At 36.8% G+C, this 20,823-nt stretch overlaps 1 protein-coding gene across 1 annotated transcript; it reads right to left on the reverse strand.

The window, feature by feature from the left end:
• Window positions 1-633: 633 nt before the first annotated feature.
• FBXO47 (F-box protein 47) lies at window positions 634-20,008 on the reverse strand. Its single transcript, XM_006100766.3, has 11 exons — window positions 19,002-20,008; window positions 16,477-16,683; window positions 15,923-16,093; window positions 12,885-12,961; window positions 11,499-11,576; window positions 9,023-9,131; window positions 7,905-8,081; window positions 6,810-6,956; window positions 5,779-5,921; window positions 2,023-2,182; window positions 634-1,147 (listed from the first exon to the last, which is right to left on the reverse strand). The coding sequence occupies exons 2-11, from the start codon at window positions 16,655-16,657 to the stop codon at window positions 1,035-1,037; spliced, it is 1,356 nt and encodes a 451-aa protein (XP_006100828.1). The 5' UTR covers window positions 16,658-16,683; window positions 19,002-20,008; the 3' UTR covers window positions 634-1,034.
• Window positions 20,009-20,823: the final 815 nt, after the last annotated feature.

A 20,823-nucleotide genomic window follows, 5' to 3' on the forward strand; every position in this document is an offset into this window, starting at 1 on the left:
AAGTAAAATGATCAAACCCAAGGAGAAGAAAATGGAAAATCCAGGAGAGTTCCAGCATTATTTCAGCCTCATTAGGCGCTATTGTTTTCTACTTTAATAGTAAAAGTGATGCTAGTCAGACTGAAATAGTCCTGGAGCTTCTTAGAATTCATTTACTTGAGTGAAGAAAAACCCCACTCCTGCGCTGCTTTAACATTCATGCTTCCAGTTTCTTCAAGTTCTACTTTTCAAGACAGGGAGAAAAGCTTTAGGAGGAAGTGCAAATTATTTGTGCATATTGTGCTGGCATCAGAATAGGTACTTTTCTTTCATTTTATATTTTCCCTTATTTGCAACATTTTACTCTAATCCCCAGAAATAAAATATGATTTGTATTAAAACACTATATACCCCTCTCTCTTTATAGACTTTTTGTATGATTTGTCTTAAAGAAACATATATATTTGTGTATATGTACATATATACATATTTATGGGTATGTATATACATATACACACATACTTCCTTTGGTTTTTGATCTGTTCATACAAAACATGAACAAAATATAATGTTCTTTGTAACTATATGCCAACAAGGTGGTTTAAAATGTGATTTATATCTGCACATTCCAAAACATCATATTGCAAACCTTCACAAAACATTCTAGGCTAGGTCTATACAATCTAAGCACAGTGAACAGATACATACTAAAGTTGGGTCTGCTCAACTATAAAACAAAATTTTCTCTTGCTTCAAAGACCCATACATACAGGCTGGCTGGCCCCAGACTCTTGGAGACTAAATTTTGGTGTGAGGTTTATAAATTCTGGAGAGGCACAGCTTGTTTTCCGGAGAAATCTCAATATATTCTTGGGTTTGCCTATAATTTTTATATTAATAATGATATAAGCAGTTGCCACTAAAATTCTGTGCAACTTTAGAATTACTTGGGTGGAAAAAAGTTCTTTGGGTGCTATTTTTTGATTGTGGAAAGTAGCATTCTTCTCATTGTTAGTTCAGTGAGGTAGTCTCTAAATGTACGGCTTTCTGAGTATTTAGGCAGAGATAGAATTGATGGTCAAATACAGGACCTCCTTATGGAAGTTAGCTTGAGCATGCACAAGATGGAACAAGTTCAAAAAGATTCTGTCCTCTTCATCTCGGTCTCCTATATGCCATACACAGGAATGGACAGTGGGGAGAAAATGACAGTTAAGTTTTAAAATATATGATCTATTTAAAACATAAGATGTCCCAATTTTTTTCTAGCAATATGTAGCAGAAGACTAGTTATTGATCTTTATTTAATCAGATGTTAACCATTGAGAGCATGGAATTCTGTAACAGCACTGAATTAGAAGTCAGAAGAAAAGGATGCTGGTCCATGTTACTTTTAACTTTATGACCGAGGGTAAGTCAGATATTCTCTAAGCTTTAGTTTTTTCATCTGTAAAATAGGGTTAATTATCATGTTGGCTACCTAATAAAACTGTAAAAAATATACAGTAAAACTATATAAATACAGGATATTATGATGAGTATGATAGTTGATTAGTGAGCAAGTTAAAATTTTTTGTTGTGCAGAATAGAAATTGGATCCTTTCAGAGCAGACTCTTTGACTTTGTTTTCCATTAAAACTAATATCAGATTTAAAAAGTGACAAAACCAGAAACTAAATATATCTCATGGAAAAACAAACAAAATTATCTACTCCTTCTATTCTTGGTTTAGAACAGCGGTTCTCAACCTGTGGGTCGCGACCCCTTTGGTGGTCAAACGACCCTTTCACAGGGGTCGCCTAAGACCATCCTGCATATCAGATATTTACATTACGATTCATAACAGTAGCAATATTACAGTTATGAAGTAGCAACGAAAATAATTTTATGGTTGGGTCACAACATGAGGAACTGTATTTAAATGGCCAGAAGGTTGAGAACCACTGGTTTAGAAATAAAAGTCTATACAGAATTATCCCTGTCTCACGTGGAGACTAAAATGCATTTTATTCACACCTGTGCACCATCTACATGCATACTCACCAGACATAATTGACTGCAGCATTTCCATTATAATACATGCAAATGCATTTGCCACATTCTGCAGGAAGTTGTTTTTTTCAACTGAGGTACTAAAGACTTTACAGACTTTTTGCATCATTTTAACTGCCCAGTCCATGCAGTATAGTTCTTTCTCGCACACCTGATTTAGACATACAAAGCATTATGGAATATCTTCATTTAAAGAAAGCTATACACGCCCTAACCGGTTTGGCTCAGTGGAGAGAGCGTTGGCCTGCGAACTGGAAGGTCCCAGGTTTGATTCCGGTCAAGGGCATGTACCTTGGTTGCAGGCACATCCCCAGTGGGGGGGTGTGCAGGAGGCAGCTGATCGATGTTTCTCTCTCATCGATGTTTCTAACTCTCTATCCCTCTCCCTTCCTCTCTGTAAAAAATCAATAAAATATATTTAAAAAAAACAATCTAAAAAAAATAAAGCTATACAATTTGAAAATTGGATTAACTATGATGGTTTATGATTTTATATAATTTATTACACATGGCATTATATTGAGTCTATAAGTGAGAAATGTTTCTATATCTAACATTCCTTTGCTTTCAAATGAAAACTCTGGTTCAAGATTATCATAGAATATATTTAAAAATTAATATATATATATTTTTTGTTAGTCCTCATCCAAGGGTATTTTTCCATTGATTTTTAGGGAGACTGGAAGAGAGAGAGAAAGGCAGGGAGAAACATCGATGTGAGAGGAACACATTAATTAGTTGCCTCCTGCACGCCTGATCAGGGCCTGGGCCAGGGAGGAGCCTGCAACAAAGGTACGTGGCCTTGACCAGAATCAAACCCAGGACCCTTTGGTCCACAGGCCAACGTCTATCCACTGAGCCAAACTGGCTAGGGCAATTTACTTTTCAATTACAGTTTACATTTAATATTATTCGGTATTAGTTTCATATGTACATCATAGTAGTTAGAAAATCATGTACTCACTGTCCCATACATAGTTATATTATTGACTATATGCTCTATGTTGTAGTCTACATATCTGTGACTATTCTGTAACTACCAATTTGTACTTCTTAATCCCTTCAATCATTTTTACACAGACCAACTGCCAGTCTGTTCTCTGTATCTTATCATAGAATATTATTAATGTAAGAACTAATATTGAAAACAATTATTATTTTTATGGAAAATAAGACTTCTGCCCATTCACTCATGCAATAGATATTGATTGAGCACATGCTAAGAGGTGGAAATACTATGATAAGTCATAAAGACAGGGCTTCTATTTTGAAGGAGTCTAATCAGGGTGACAGACAAACAAGAAATTTCAATAGGCAAGAGAACTCTATAGTATTATCAACTTTCCATCTTGAAAGTTATAGGAACTATTTATCTCTCTATTGTTTAAAAGATAAGTATTTAAAGAAAAGACTACATGTTAATAGTTAAAACTGAAAAGAAAAAGGTTTACTTAATAACATTCTAAATGGCCATATTAACACATAGCCAAATAATACACAGCATGGAAATAAACTTTATAGTAGTGTCACTAAATAATATTAATCTGACAGGAAAGATGTATTGCCTACTTATGTATAAGGAATGGTACAAAGCACTATGAAAAGCACGTGACATAGTCCTGGATTTCAAAGAACTTGCAATCTGTTTTGGGAGATAATTTACCACTCACATAAAAAGGCTTAAGAACACTAGGTAAATGAAGATAAAGAGAAGACAAATCTGAGGCAATTTAGGGAAAATTAATGATCAGAGTTGAGATGGTAATCAGGAAAGGCTTTCTGGAGAAGGCTTCTTCACCCAGTGACTTCCTCTCCATTCTGTTTGCTATGGTGCTGTCAAAGTGACCTTTTAAAAACTTGAAACTGATCACATCACTCCCCTTCCTAAAACTTTTCAGCAGCTCCCTGTTAAAGGATGTGTTCAAGCTCCACAGAAAGTCTACCAGGCCCTTCATTACCTAGCCTTTCCCTTTCTGTCTAATCACGCTTCCTCCTCTTCCTCTTCTTTACATTTTACCCTTCAGAAATACTACTGAGCTACTTACAGTCCTGTGAATATAGCCATGCAATTCTCTTTCTCTTCCTCTCTCTTTTGGAGAGAATCTGTTTAATTATTAAAATAAATATTTATATTGAAATTATAGTTAATTTAGTAGCTTTATTCACATTTTTAAAAGAGCCACAGAGGTTTCATACATGTTTTAAGCAGTTGAGTTGGTAATGACCCTGTCTCCATTTCCTAGGAAATGAATTATATTCAATTATTCCTCACAACAGCCAACTTGAGATTACGCCATTGCTTTTGAAGCATTGGTTGAGCTGGCATCTGCGATGGTAGCCAAATAAGTGATTTGCCCTCTCTATCTGCCTTGTGAACTTCTACTCATTTTTTAAAATAAATTTGGCTTGAGAAAGCCCTCACTATGCTCTACTTTCATCCATATCGGCTCCTCTTTGCTACCTCTGATTGTATCTTTCTGCATATATAGTTTTGCACTTATCTCACTGAATTTATTTACATATACCTTAATATCACTTAAAACACTAAAAGCAGCTTTCTGTCAGAGAAATGTTTTATGAATTTCCATAGTCCTAGAATCTCACATAATGTATGGTCTATAGTAAAAACTCAATTTTTGTTAAATGAATATTAAATATATTTTTAAATGTTTTGTTTTGAAAAACATTTTAACTATAGAAAGTAGAGAGACTAGTATAATGAACCCCATGTATCCACTTTCCAGCTTGCCAATCTTGTTTCACCTTTACCTCCATTCACTACCACATCCTCTCCCTGCTGCCCATTGATTATTCTGAAGCAAATCAAATAGAGTACTTTAGTTTTTATTTATTTTTATTTAATTTTATTGATTTCAGAGAGGAAGATTTAATTTTATTGATTTCAGAGAGGAAGGGAGAGGGAGAGAGAGAGGAAGAGGAAGAGGGAGAGGGAGAGGGAGAGGGAGAGGGAGAGGGAGGGAGAGAGAGAGAGACATCAATGATGAGAGAGAATCATGGATTGGCTGCCTCCTGCACGCCACACACCGGGGATCGAGCCACAACCCAGGCATGTGCCCTGACCAGGAATTGAACCCAGGACCCCTCAGTCCGCAAGCCAATGCTCTATCCACTGAACCACATCGGCCAGGGCAAGTACTTTATTTTTTAATAGAATTTTTGAAAAAAGAATATAACTTTCAGAGCTGTATGATGACAATCTAGACATAAAGCGGGGAGAAGTTAATACAGAGAGTAATTCCAAATATGATAGCTTATTACTATTTACTTTTTGTTAATCCTCACCCAAGGATATTTTTCCATTTTTTTTTTTTTTTAGAGAGAGTGGAAAGGAGGGAGGGAGAAGAGGGAGGAAGAGAGATGAGAGAGAGAGAGAGAGAATGAATGAGAATGAGATATATGAGAGAGATACATCGATCCGATCGGTTGCCTCTAGCCCTCGCCCCGACTGGGGCCTGGGATCAACCTGCAATCCAGGCACTTGCCCTTGATGGGGGGAATGGAACCTGAGACCCTTTGGTACATGGGACGATGCTCTACCATTGAGCCACACTGGCCAGGGCTATTACATATATTTTACAATTTTATAAGTATATATTATAAGATATATTCTTATATACTTATTCTTTCAAAATATTTTGTACATATTTCAGTTCCTTCAGGGCAGCTTCCTGGCAGGTCAACTATAATGTTAAACAACTTGTTAGAGAAAACTTATTTTTTACTTACCAAAGCCAAAAAGACTATCAGTCTTGCCAGTTCAGCGGTCCGTCCATTCACAGCTTTACTAGCCATGAAAGTGAAACAGATGTCGTTCCCACTTAGGATTAGGAGACGTGCATTATTTTCTAGAAGCCACTCACGAGGAACCACTTTTATTAGAGGAAGAACAGTTACTTAATGAGAAATTGCACAATAGCTATAGTAAACATCATTAATTACATGCAATATTACATCACTTCATTGGAAATATGATTATTGCCAAGGGAAAAGCTCAGAAAAAAATGCTTTAGTTTTTTAATTACAGCATTTAACTGGAGACAGAGATTACTGCCATGTCATGGCAGCTCTTATACATGTACTAGTAATACAGTCAAAGCATTTTTCCTACAGATAGATCAACAAGCAAGGTGGTCTAATCCTGTGAAAGGAAAGAAATCTTGAAAACTTCAGAATCTAAAGAATTTTGCATAAATGGGAAAAATTGTTTCACCTCTGCCATACCATTAAGAGAGGGTTTCTTCTTATACAACCAAGGAAGGTGTTTTTGAGAACTTGCAAAATGGGATTAATTAAATTATGAAGCTTTCAAATAATAATGGTAATAAAAATATACCTATAACATTCACAATTAAAGAAAAGTAAGTTGATTATATCCAGTCTCTTCAAACAATGCCTAATTCTTTAAATATTTTAAAGCATTTAATGGTAGGCAAGTCATTTGTTACCTGTAGAATTACTATTATGATTTTAAAAAATATATATTTTATTGATTTTTACAGAGAGGAAGGGAGAGGGATAGAGAGTTAGAAACATTGATGAGAGAGAAACATCAATCAGCTGCCTCCTACACACTCCCCACCGGGGATGTGCCCACAACCAAGGTACATGCCCTTAACCAGAATCGAACCTGGGACCCTTGAGTCCGCAGGCCGACGCTCTATCCGCTGAGCCAAACCGGTCAGGGCTACTATTATAATTTTATAACTGTATTCTAATAATAAATTATGTTACTCTGTGTGATAAATATGTTATTTTACCTGATAGTTCATCTATAAGACTGATAACATCATCTGCTGTCCACTCTTTGATGCCTGTGTCATATAGTAATTTAATGGCATCAGCCAGACCTTTCAGACTAGATTCATCTGTAGGTTCTTCTACCATTTTCTGCCAAACCACTTGTCCTGAATGATAATTGAAACAAAGATTAGGTTATGACAGAATAGTTGACTTTGTGATAAAGACTTCATGGATTATTTAAAAAGCAAATTGGATTGCATAATGGAATTCATTACTTATATGTGCTACTTTCATAATGAAAGTCAATTCTGATAACAGTATAAATTTGAATGTCTCTGACTGATGTGATGAAGCACAGCCATAATAGCTAAATGAAGTAAAGAAAAGGTAGTTTCACTAAGCAGAATAGTACTTTTAGTTAAAAGATAATGCTACTCTGGTAACAAAAATTGGAATAAACAATTAATGTAATTTTACTGAAATAAAATAAAATCTGAAAAAGAGAACATGCTATATTTGAGGATCTCCCAAACACTTATATCAAAACAGAGTAATCCAGTTGATTTTTTATTATTTACCTATGACCAATTCTCTTTGTGAATTATGCACCAAAATTTAATTATAGATTGGCTTCTTGCTGCTATTCAACACAATTTAAACTAGTTACCTCCTGATATAAGGCAATGTGAACTAAAGAACTGCATGCTAATTTTAATATTAATCTAAATTTATTAGAAAGGCAAAAAAATTTTAAAAAATCACATGCACCCAAAATTAAGTAAAACATCAATATCAATACACTACTTAGATTTACTGGCACTTAGTCCCCTCCAGCAGCTAACATAATCTTGAATTAAGATAATGTTTAAAAATGAAAAGCAGCTATTTCCTATCCAGAGATGATAGGAAAATATTTGGTAGTGGCCTGCAGGGAACAATTTCCATCTTGAAGCGTAAGTTACGCACGAGTTAATGTATATAAATTCATGAAATCATGAAACATTTCAGTCATTAGGAATGATGAAACTGAGCGGGTACAAAAAGATATGCTTCCTAAAGTAAAAGTAATTAACCAGTTTTATAACATATCTTGCTAAAAAATAGATGCTCACCATCTTGAGGAGATATTGGTCCAAAGATGATATATAGTAATCTTGCCTGATTCACCATTGGCCATGGTTTTAATATACGTGTCAACCAAAAAGCAGAATCACTTCTATGTGTCCAATGATCAAACAGGACATTCCTACAGAACAGTCTGATCCTTAACTCTAGTTTTCGGGAATTTCCTATGAACACAAAAGGCTTGTAAACCATTTTTCCTAGAAAGGTTGATGTGCATAATAAATAAGTCAAATTTATTATTATACAATTGTTAATATACTAAAAGCATTAATTCACTTTCCTCTGTAAAATTTTTAGATTATTAAGGGACTGGTTTTTGTTTTTTAAATATATTTTATTGATTTTTTTACAGAAAGGAAGGGAGAGGGACAGAGAGCTAGAAACATTGATGAGAGAGAAACATCAATCAGCTGCCTCCTGCACACCCTCTGCTGGGGATGTGCCCACAACCAAGGTACATGCCCTTGACCGGAATTGAACCTGGGACCCTTCAGTCCGCAGGCCGACACTCCATCCACTGAGCCAAACCAGTCAGGGCTAAGGGATTGTTTTTAAAAAGCTTCGAGATATGATTTACATAGCATACAATTTGCCCATTTAAAGTGTACAATTCAATGGTTTTTAGTATGTTCACAGATATGTGCAGCTATCATCAAGTGAATTTTAGAATATTTGAGCATCTCAAAAAAGAAATTCTGCTCTTTTAGTTACCACTCCCAGCCCTAAGCAACCAATGATTTATTATTTGTCTCTATAAATTTTCCTCTTCTGGGATTTCATATGAATGAAGTCATACAGTATGTGGTCTTTTGTGACTAGATCCTTTCACTTAGCATAATGATTTGAAGGTTCATTCATATTATGGCATGTATCCAGCTTAAGTAATAAAATATTATTAGTACAGTTGAAGCCCTCTGAGTACTTCTCTTTCTCTACTCACATGCCACTTGAGCCTCACTATCCAATTCAGTGTTTATCATTCTCTTATATTTCTTTGTTGTTTTACTATAAACAGATACCACAATTTATTTTTAAATATCCTTTTGAACTGTGCTTTTTTTCTATTTTAACTTCTGTATGTTATTTCTGAATTTTGGTTCTTTACCTGGTTTGCTGAAGACAATGGTCTGCATTTTGCGGGAGAGATCAGTCAGCTCACATAAAAAGTTAAAAACACGATGGCACTCAAGTTCATCCCAACCTGCTGTTAAGGTCTGAGGATAATAAAATAAATGAAACATTGCAGATGTTTAGGCCTCAAATCAAAACATAAGTCACTATTGCCTTATGAGCACATAACTGTCATAGCACGTGATCCAGGTGATTTGTAATTTTTATCCACTATGGAACTATTGACATTAATAAGATATTTTACATAAATTATAGGAATGCTCCAAATCCAGTTTCTTTTTCATTGTAAAGGGAGTATGTTTTCAGAGAACTTCTAAATGATACTGAATCTTGAACTCTGACAGTATGAGGAAAATAACAAAGGCCCAAACCCTCAAACACAGCTTTAGACATCTGACTCATAAGCATACTATGGCTTAGTTTTAGACTACAGTAGAACCCCTTTAACCCCCTCTAGCTATCATTATGATATTGCTTACAAAATGATTTCATTTTAATGTGACAATTATGAGCATTTATGACATTTGGATGTGAACAAGCAAAAAAATTTTATTAGAGCAAAATTTAATAATTATTTTTGAGCAAATCCAAATGTATAGTTAAACATCTATGGAAAGGAAATTCAAATGGTATATCACTATACAGTTGACCCTTGAACAACACAGGCTTATAATGCCCAGGTCCTTTATGCAGATTTTTTTCAGCAAATACCTGTAGTGTTTTCAATGTGAGGTTGGGAGTACACAGATATGGAGAGCTGACTGAATGCATTGATCTATGTCATTTTATATAGGGGACTTGAGCATCCATGGCTTTTGGTATCTGTGTGGAGTCCTGGAACCAATCCCCCTAGAATGCCAAGAGACAACTTACATTTTGGGGGAGTCAAAAGTTATACACAGATTTTCAACTGTGTGTAGGTTGGTGCCCCTAATGCCTGTGTTGTTCAAGGGTCAACTGTAATTAGATTTTGAAGATTTCTTAAAATAGTTGACCTGGATTTCAGTAGTGTATAAATTAATCTATTATCTCTGGAAGGACATACAAGAAACTGCTAACATTGGTTAATTCTATTGAAGGGCACTCAGTGGACAAGGGACAGGTCTTGGAGGGAGACTTACTTTTCACTTTACACCTTTTTATTTTATATAAATACACGTGCTTACATTACCTGCCCTCTAAAAGAAGAAAGAAAGAAAGGAAAAAAATCTATCTTGAAAGAAGGCTAGTAGAAGGGCCTACCCTGGGATCAGAAGGTGGCTATCAGGCTGGGACATAAGCAAGATTGTTGTAGGACTGTTGTAAACCTCATAAGGTTGTTGTAGGTTTTAAAAGTTAGTACATGTAAATTGCTTAGAATCATATAATATATTATCAATATTGAATAACATTACATTATGTTATTATGTTCTTTGTGTATAATAAAAGTTTAATTAAGCCCCGGGAGTGTGGCTCAGCAGTTGAGTGTCGACAAAATATTCTTAAAATCATACAACTGATTTTTTTCTTTTTTCCTAGCTCTACTGAGATATTACTGACATGTAAATTAAAGACATACAATGTAGTAATTTTATATATGTGCATATTGCAAAATGGTTACCACATGGGGGTTAGTTACATCTATCACCTTAGTTACAATTTTTTCATACAGTTTATTTCTAAAATCACATCTCAAATAACTAGCCCAAGACTTAAAACTCATTACACACACATACACACACACCTCACCTCACACTATTTCTAGTCTTTACAACAGTGGCTAGAAATGTTGAGAACATTGGTATAGAGCAGGTAAATGTTAAACATTTCTTACCAGTGAGAAACCCAAGAAGAAAATTGAGGTGGCAAACATTACTAGACTAACACGTCAAATTTTTACAGTTTTATTTTGTTCTTTTTAACATTTTTAAAAATATACTTTTATTGATTTCAGAGAGGAAGAGAGAGGGGAGAGAGAAACATCAATGATGAGAGAGAATCATTGGTCGGCTGCCTCCTGCACGCCCCCTACTGAGGATCCCTTGACTGGAATCAAACCCAGGACCCTTCAGTCCACAGGCTGATGCTCTCTATCCACTGAGCCAAACCAGCTAGGGCTATTTTGTTCTTTTTTTAGATTATTATTACCTTTATTTTCCCATGGAACAATGGATTACATGCTTTACTTGTCAACAATTCAAAAACATTTTCTTCTTTCATTAAAAAAAAAGTACCGCCCTACCCAGTATAGCTCAGTGGATAGAGCATCTGCCTGCGGACTCAAGGGTCCCAGGTTCAATTCCGGTCAAGGGCATGTACCTTGGTTGCGGGCACATCCCCAGTGGGGAGTGTGCAGGAGGCAGCTGATCGATGTTTCTCTCTCTCATCAATGTTTTAACTCTCATTCCCTCTCCCTTCCTTTCTGTAAAAAATCAATAAAATATATTAAAAAAAAATAAAAAATAAAGTACCTGTAAAAGCATGCCATAACATGATAATCCTGAACACTGCATAGGAGCTGCACAGCCATTGAATTTAAAACAGGGAACCTGTAAAGAGAACAACTATTCATTCCTTCTTTTCAGTGGAACTGTACAATGATTTTACGTTTGACATTCAAATTTAATGGAAATGCAAACATTTTTTCAGTATTAACTGAAAATAATGTTAAGTAAATAACATTAAATAACATTGATTAGCATTGTTATATAGGTGGGGATTATGAAAGAAATATAAAGCAAAGGCTGCCTTCAAGGAGCTCACAATTTATTTAGGAGAATAAGATATACACATGTGAAGTTACTTTGATGATTTAAGGTTAGAATATGTATAAATGGCAAAATGACCAAAAAAGTACATCAGTTATTATGAAAACAAGGAAATGATAAATTTGGGAATGATCAAAAAAGCTTATGAAGGATGTGAAACAAGCAATGTCTAAAGTAGGATTCAGATATAACAAATGGAAAAGATTGGTGAGGGAAACAATAAGGGCAAAATTGTATAGAGGTAGGAATAAAAAAACTTTATTTGGGAATAAAAATATGATCAACTTAACTAGACTCAAAGTAATAGGAAGTACAGTTGTATGTCAGGGAGAACCTTAAATACCAACTATGGACTTTGGACCTTATCTTGCTGAAATTGAGTAGCCACTGAAAGACTTTTAAGCAAGAAAGTTAACTTGATGAAAGTGATGCTTTAGGAAGAATAACCTTGATTCATTGTCTTGGGGACTGAAGAAATGGATGGCAGAAAGGTCATCTGGGAAGCTGCTATAATAATATAGACCTGAATTCAATGCAAATATTGACATGAAAAAAGCTAGTGCATGAGAAATAGTTTGCATACTACTGAGTATAGAACTGAACCATCAGTATATGTATGTTTGGGTTTGAATAGTAAAACTCATTTTCTTACATAGAGATTATTATACATTGATACACATTTCCAAGTCATAAATTATCATAAAAGGGTTATTTTATATATTAAAATACTTTCCTATGTTTTTTGTATATTTTAACATTCAGAAATTACTTCATTTTAATAAAATATCTAAATCACCAGTTTAAAACATCCTCATGTGGGATAAAAATACTTCTATACTCTGATAAACCTAATAACCTTAAGTGATGTATTTAGTTATATAAAAATTTTTTTACAATAAGTAAAAGATTACTATACTACATTTTGGTGTTTTATAATCTTTGAGTGCTTGGTAAAGTATTAGATTATCATCAGTTAATTTTTTAGTACTAATTCATGAAGTTTTACTAATTAAGAATAGAACTTAAATGAGTATGAGACAATCTTACTGGAAATCAAGATTGCGAACTAATTCAGAAGTATAATCTTACTTCTGCGAGTATCTTGTGAATGTACTTTAGTCTTTCTTTTGTGGGTAGCAACAATGTACATCTTTTAAACAGTAAACCTGAGAAAGTAAAACAAACACATGTAAAAACAGTGACAATTAAAAAATATCTATAAAGTGCAATCAATTAAAATATATCTATTAAGCACTGCATAATGTTTCCTGAAAGTTAAGTATAGTATACCACAGTGAACTGTGAGCTGATAGATTTTTTTAAAGAGGAATTTTGGGAGGAAGGGTATAACATTTATATGTTGAATACCAAGTGACTCTGATGTCTACCTAAGAGGCACTGATATAAAATCTTATATTATGAAATTGATACTATAGGACAGATATGGAAACGTTTAAAATTATTTAGATTTTAAAAGATACAAGACAAAAAATACACTAGGAAACTTTATATTGTCTTTATTCCATAGAAAACATATTCCAATATCTCTTGAAATCAGCCTCATGTCCACAAAGGAAAATGTTTTGAATTGCAAAACATGGAAAAATGGGAAAAGAGATTTTGTATTCCTTTTGGAAAAAAAAATTAAAGTCATAAGTCCTTGAAATTTCAGAGGTTTGAAGTCATTTTTGCTCACAGAAAATATTCAGTTTGGATGAAATATCTATTTCTTCCTTCAAAGATATCCTTTTATGGTGTTTGCATGTTAAGAATGTATAGAATTTTGTGTTCAGATATTTAAAAATGAAAAAAAGCTCTTCAATTTCCCAGAGAGATCTGTTACTTCAACTACAGTGACAGGAAGTGACTGATTTGTTTCCTCGAACTTTAAGTGGTCTGTTTTCCTAAAATGGCAATACAGTGTTAACATTCCTATGAGGGCAAATATCCTCAAATTAAAATAAGATATATGGAAGGAAAATATATGCCTGAATATCATGGCTCTATTCAGTTTTTATTTTCTCTGCATTTACTTTTTTTAACATAATATAATTACTACTTCATATAATTCTGTAGACTATATGAGAATCTAATTTATTTTTAGAAGTTGCTATGTTTGGATAACACATGACCAGAACTGACTCTTAAACATAAACCCTCCCTATTTTTGTACATAAAAAGACATTTTCAGTGTTTGGTTTTTAGGCTGAGTTCTTTTCCTTTCATGTTTTGGCATTCAGTCCCATGGTATATCATAGCTAGGGAATTGCAAGCTATAATTAATGTTGGTTGCCTTTTCTAATGTAAAACTCCTCTATTTTTAAGGGTTGCAATTCACCATATAAACCAATACAGGCTGACATTTTTTTTTAAAACACAAGTGCTCTGCTATATCCTTTGGAGACCAACTTCTTTAATTTCTTCCCACTAAAATAGTCAGATGTAATGTTCTTTCCCCACTGGCCATCTGCTCTGTTTTGTATGAAGAAGCAAATTAAAATTTATAATATTCAAAGAGCAGGAATCTGAAAATGTTACATTAAAGTCTGAAAATAAGAACAGATCAGATAGGAATAGCAACATGAGAAAATGTAAGTACATCAAACATTTACCTAAAGAATCAGTCATAAGCCAGATATCTGCATCAAAATTAAAATAAGGTTACGATCATTACATGACTAAAACTGTTTTAAAAATGTAGCTATTAAGATCAATACACATTTGTGTTTTTTAAAAATATACTTTTATTGATTTCAAAGAGGAAGGGAGAGGGGAGAGAGAGAGAAACATCAATGATAAGAGCGAATCATTGATCAGCTGCCTCCTGCACGTCCTCTACTGGGGATCCAGTCCACAGCCCACACATGTGCCCTTGACTGGAATCAAACCCAGGACCCTTCAGTCCGCAGGCAGACACTCTATCCACTAAGACAAACCAGCTAGGGCACACATTTGTATTTTTAACTGACTTATCCATATAATTGTCTTAATGCTTTGTTTGTTTGTTTAAGCAATTGAGCCTTGGTCAGGGGAAAAAAAAACTTTTTCAGATCAAAACCAAGAATAAGCTCATTACCTAACCAAGTACCACTTTCTCTGCAACTAATCATGCTTGAAAAAAGATATTTACAATAACAAGTAGCAAAAAGTAACTGCATATTCTGTTACAGACTTTACTAAGCCTAATCATAAAAGCTGAAGCCAATAACACTGTAATCAAATTATATACCTTTCATTTAGTCTTGTTAAATATACCTGTCAAATACAGTTTTATATATTTACACATCTATATAGTCTTATTTTATTATCTTAAAGCTAGGCATCCTTGGGCTACTAAAACATAATATTCATTAACTCACCTGTATACCTTTATTTAAATCTTAAGATCACGTTGATATTTGGTTTTATTGTCATGCTTTGGTTAATTATAAAGTGATTTCATAATTAAATTGTTGTCATTAATTAAGTAAATATAGAATTTTATTTTAGCACTCTTAGGAAAAATAAAATCAATAAATGGAGTGAAAGACAAATGAATACAAATCAAGGGAAAAAAGATTATGTAAATTTCCTTTGGTAATATTCATTTAATCATAACATAATGACTTGTTAGTAAACTGTACAATGCCTAAAAAAAAGCCATTGTTTCTGATAAAAGAATAAAAGAATAAGTGATCTTCCACAATAAAGTGTTTAAATTTCTTTTCTATTTTAAGGACCAGATTATGGTTGAAAGGGAAAAGAGGTATAAAGATGAAACTCATTAGGATTATGGTTAAAAGGGAAAAGAGGTATAAAGATAAACTCAGTAGATCCACAGGAAATAAAATACAATATACATCAATTTCCTAAACTGATAAGCCACTTAGAAAAAAAGCATAGGTGACATTGTATCCACATGAAATCACAAGGGCTGACACTTTACATTAAAGGGCATTCTCTTGTCTTTAAAGTTAAGTGTAAGAGACTGCTGTTAAGGGAAAGTCCTCACATTGAAGAGTAAAAGCATCATAGAAATCGGCACATATTAGGAAATATTTCATTTCCCATGAATCTCACAGAAATGTATAAGAAAATCCCATTAAGTATAGTTCTTTGCTTGTTACAATTCTTATTACACAAATTACCTAGAGATCTGTAGTGTTCCAATACAGCAGAGTCTTGTCTCTTGCCAGGCAGCTCAAGGTTATGAAAGTCCTGTAGTAAAAGTCTTTTGCTTCCTGATGAGGTTGAGATATAATTAATAATGTGCTGGCTGACTGTTTTGGACACCATGCTTAGCATGCTGACATCCTTCACTACCAAAGGAAAAATAGATACATATATATGAACGGCTTAAAGACAAGAACGTCACTGTTAGTACAGTGTAATAATTGATAAGTTTGCTCATTAATAATGATACTAAATAATAGAGAAAATAAAGAGGAAAATCTTAAAATTGTTTTAAATCCAGTGCTCAATAAATTAGGAACATTTTGGGATGTAATAGTCAAGTTACCATGTCATTATAATTAGAAGCATGCTTAGAGAGTTTGAGTATTGTACTTTCTCATTGTATCTCTTACCTAACAATGATGAAACTTGGGAAAATAATCTTACTGTGAACACCATTAATTCTAGCATGGCCAACGATGACAAACTAGTTCTTGGGAAAAACAAAAACATAGTCCCCAACCCTCACCTGATAAATATCTTAAGATTATTTGGAATATTTCCAATGGCAAGGCTCTAAAATTTCCAAGTGCTGATAAGGGCTGAGAATCTGAGTCCAGGGTGTTGGAAACATGGCTGGATCGACGACTACTACGTCTATATTTCTGGTTGGGAATCAAAGTGAAACTGGTATTTACTCTAGATGCCATCCTTTTTCTTATCTTGTGAATTTATCCTGGTTAGAAAAAACAAAGTACAAGAGACAAAGAAGAAAGGAAATTATACTGATGAAGAACTGTTGTTTTTTTTAAATGAAGAGGTTGATATTTTGATGGGAAATAGTGGCCTCTCTATATATTTACAAAGCTTTTTAATATGGTGTCCAATTTATGGAGTTCCCACCAGTACAGTCATTACGGCATGATAGGAAATATTTAAAAATATTTCTCTCTTAGCAAAATATTCTAAAGAGTTTTAGTAGAAAACGAGAATGTATTTGGATGAAATCTAGTCTAATATGCAAACATTTTATTTTTTTATTTTATTTTATTTTAAAATATATTTTACTGATTTTTTTACAGAGAGGAAGGGAGAGGGACAGAGTGTTAGAAACATCGATCAGCTGCCTCCTGCAAACCCCCCACTGGGGATGTGCCCGCAACCCAGGTACATGCCCTTGACCGGAATCGAACCCGGCCGATGCCCCACCCACTGAGCCAAACCAGTCCGAGCTAATATGCACACATTTAAAAAAGAAAGACTTAACACAAAAGAAAACAATATAACAAATTCAACACATTCAATTTCTGTCAGTTACTATGTTGCTTTTATAACCTTTACATGAAAAAGTCAAAATATGGATGTAGCTTTATATTTTTGTAGTAATGTTTTTTTCTATTTCTTTAAAACTGGGCACTGACATCTTTTTTTTAGAAATAATAAAAACAAAGAGATAAAAAATAGAGACAAAGTTTAGCGCTTTTAAAGTTGTACTCGCTCTACGAGACTCAGAAGGTGGCCTTGCCACGCGCAGCGACACGCTGTGTAAACCTATAAATAAGCAGTGAAATTAAGGTCTTGTGATATTAACAAGACAAATCAATCAATGAGTAACCATGTCCCCTCAATTTGACTTTCGGTGAATCACAGTCATTGATCGGTCTGAGGAAGGGCCTACACCAACTTGATTTCAAAATGAACATTTCTCAGGGGGAACTAGGAATCACCGATATTTACTGATACGAAATAATAATTAAAAAACACACAAACACACAGTGACACGGCCACTCGCTCCCGTTCGGAGAAACACGGCCTTTCACAGACGGACGCGCAGCCTCAGCTCCGGGCCGGAGCCTGGTCTCCGGAGGGACAACCGGGGCCCTTCGCCCGCCGCAAACTCTCGGGCCAAAGTGCATTTCCTCCCTTGGCCAGAAAACTGCCGAAGCCACATGGTTACTTATGCGGCCTGGAAGGTGACAGAGCGGCCTCAGAGCAGTTACACCTCCGCACGCGCGGCCGGAAGCCCCGGGCCTCGTGCAAAGCAGAGACCCGCCCGGACCCGGCCGCCATCGGGGACACGCGCACACCACGCGGCGAGACAACACTAGGAAGATTCAGTCTGCTTACAAACGCGTTGGTTAATGTCATCCCAGAAACTCACGTATATATTTCTTTATAAAAAAGGGGGGTGGGGGAATCACTCATACTATTTTGTAATCTTTTTTAAATTGTAATTAAAATGGTCATTTCTTCCCATGCCCATAGATGCACGTCCACAGGGAACAGATCTAAGGGCTGCCTGTGATCCACCCAGTGGAAGAGTCAGTTCCTTCACCCCGAGGGGGTGGTGGTGGTTTCCCTCCCAGGGGGCATTTTAAAGCATTTTCGCTTATTATCCAGACAAATCGGGCCCGGGGGTCGCTTCTCTGCGGGCCTTGGGAGGAGGGCGGAGGGTGGGCCTGTGGGCGCCTCAGATTCACGATGTTGGATAATAAATGTCGCGCCTCGCAGGGGCATTCGGGGCGTCAGCGGGTGGAAGCACCAAGCCCGGGGCCTTCCGAAACCAAAGCCTCTTCTCACCACCGGGACTCCTCTCACTCAGACCTGAGCGGGTGAGACTTTTCTGAAAAGCTACCAGGTGTCCCCCCAGCCTGTTGCTGGGTTCCCCTCGCCCCTCTGGGGAGCGAGAGCCACACCCCGAAACAAGAGCAGCACCGGTTCCCGTGCCCTCGGCCCAGCCCGACTGTTTGCCAAAGGCTTGGAGCGCCCTCTTGGCGGAACTTTTTCCTCCCTTTCAGGGGAAATCGTCCCACAGCGATTCGCCGGGCTTTCGATTTTGTTCGACCCTCAGAAAACCTTCTGAAGAGACGCACCCCGTCTCCCCGGGGACGAGCCCCGAACACCTCCAACGCGGCCAACCAGAGGCCACGCGAGGGAAACCGGCGGCCCACGGACCACGCCGCACCGGGTGCATCTCCATCTCTCACCCCCTTCAGTCCGTCAGGAGAGGGAAACTACCTCAAGAAAAGACGGGGGAAACAAATCTCTTTTTACCACAGAATTTGACCGTTTTCCGGCTAAAGAATCACAGGAAGATGGGAGTTAGTCGTTGTGCCCCACCATCCTCAAATTTCTTAAAGTTTTTTAAGAAAAATCTCCTCAAGGTTTTCCGGCCGGGAAGAGAGGTCCGGCTCGGATCCGCTCCGGCGCTGCGGTCGCGCCTCCCAGGAGCCCCAGTGGCCTCGAGAAGACTTTAGAATCCTCCCAGGAGCCCCAGCGGGAGGGAGGCCCCGCCCCTCATGAATATTAATAAGAGCGCCTCCCCTAGTGTCCTCCTCCATCTTGAATAATTAACGAGGGTGAGGGCCCTGGCGCCGGAACCCGGAACCCGGGGCCCAAGCCATCCCTGGCTCCCAGCGGAAGACAGGAAGGGGTGGAGCCGTTAGAATCCGGGGGCGGGGCTGGGACAAAGGAAGTGCCCCGACCTGGGGAGCCATCCACCTGCCCTCAACCACTTCCTTCCCTTTCAAACTAGTTTTGAGTCCATTTTTTAATTTCCCTCAGCCCCACCCCAATAGGGTAAGTTACAGGAGCTTTCATCAGAACTTCTGCGGGGAAAAACCTCCAAATGTTCCTTTTGAAACCCATCTGGGGGCCTAGAATCGGAGGAAGAAGAGTGCCTCCAGCCTCCCAAGATGGAGTCCACGGCAAATCTTTCCGGCTTGGCCCTCCTCCCTCGAAGATGAAGTTCTCCTTCATTATTCACAAATTCAGCGGCTATTCATTGAGGCCTGCTCTGCACCAGTCACTAGAGTAGGTCCTAAGGATACAACAGAGAACAAGACAAAGTTTCTTGCCTTCATGGAACTTATTAGTGTCATGGGAAGATAGAATAAACAGACAAAATAAACTACAGATGGAGAGCAATGTTATGGAGGAAAGAAGGCGACAGAACAGGTGGTTGGGGGGGCACCTGTGCCTACTTTAGATGGACAGGTCAGGGGGGTCCCCGTGAGGAGGTTACTAAGTGAAAAACGAATAGGTGGGAAGGACCCAGTCAGGATGAGTGTTGGGGGGCGGGAGGAGGGAACGTGGGAAAAGTTTTGGTGCAGCTTAGGAATTTGCAAGGCTGGCTGGCTGAGTTTAGCGAGCAAGTAGGAGAGTGGCATCATGGAGATCATGGAGACGCAGGCACAGATGGGGACATGCAGGACCTTAAAGGCCTGAAAGGGTCATTTTAGAAGCCCTGTCGGCCCTCGGTAGTCCTGTTTGGGAGGACCTCCTCCACATTATATTCAACAAAATACCATGTACCCACATCCCTCATTAAAGTAAAATATACAAATAACTACAGAAAGGTTGATTTGAAATTTAGGATTAGTTGACATATTGTTATATTATGTAGTCACACACATTTATTAATTTTGATTTTGTAGTTTTTTGGAGTCCGTTTCCCTTCCTCCACCCCCTCCTGTCTCAAATACTTGTTATAGGCCCTTGACAAGACCTCAGCCCCTAGGGCCAGCGGTTCTCAACCTGTGGGTCCCGACCATCGGAAAACACATATAGCATATCAGATATTTACATTACGATTCATAACAGTAGCAAAATTACAGTTATGAAGTAGCAACGAAAATAATTTTATGGTTGGGGGTCACCATAACATGAGGAACTGTATTAAAGGGTCGCGGCACTAGGAAGGTTGAGGACCACTGCGGGCCTAGGCAGTAGGCCATGAATGAAATGCCTAGTGGATACAAAGAACCTGAGTGTTGAGAAGTTTAGATTTCATCCAAAGTGCCATAGAAAGTCATAGAAAAGTTTTAGCAAAGAGTGATATGAATCAGAGTTACATCATTTAAAGATTTCATGGCTT

Source organism: Myotis lucifugus, unplaced genomic scaffold, assembly GCF_000147115.1.
Source record: "Myotis lucifugus unplaced genomic scaffold, Myoluc2.0 scaffold_329, whole genome shotgun sequence".
Classification (NCBI taxonomy): domain Eukaryota; kingdom Metazoa; phylum Chordata; class Mammalia; order Chiroptera; family Vespertilionidae; genus Myotis; species Myotis lucifugus.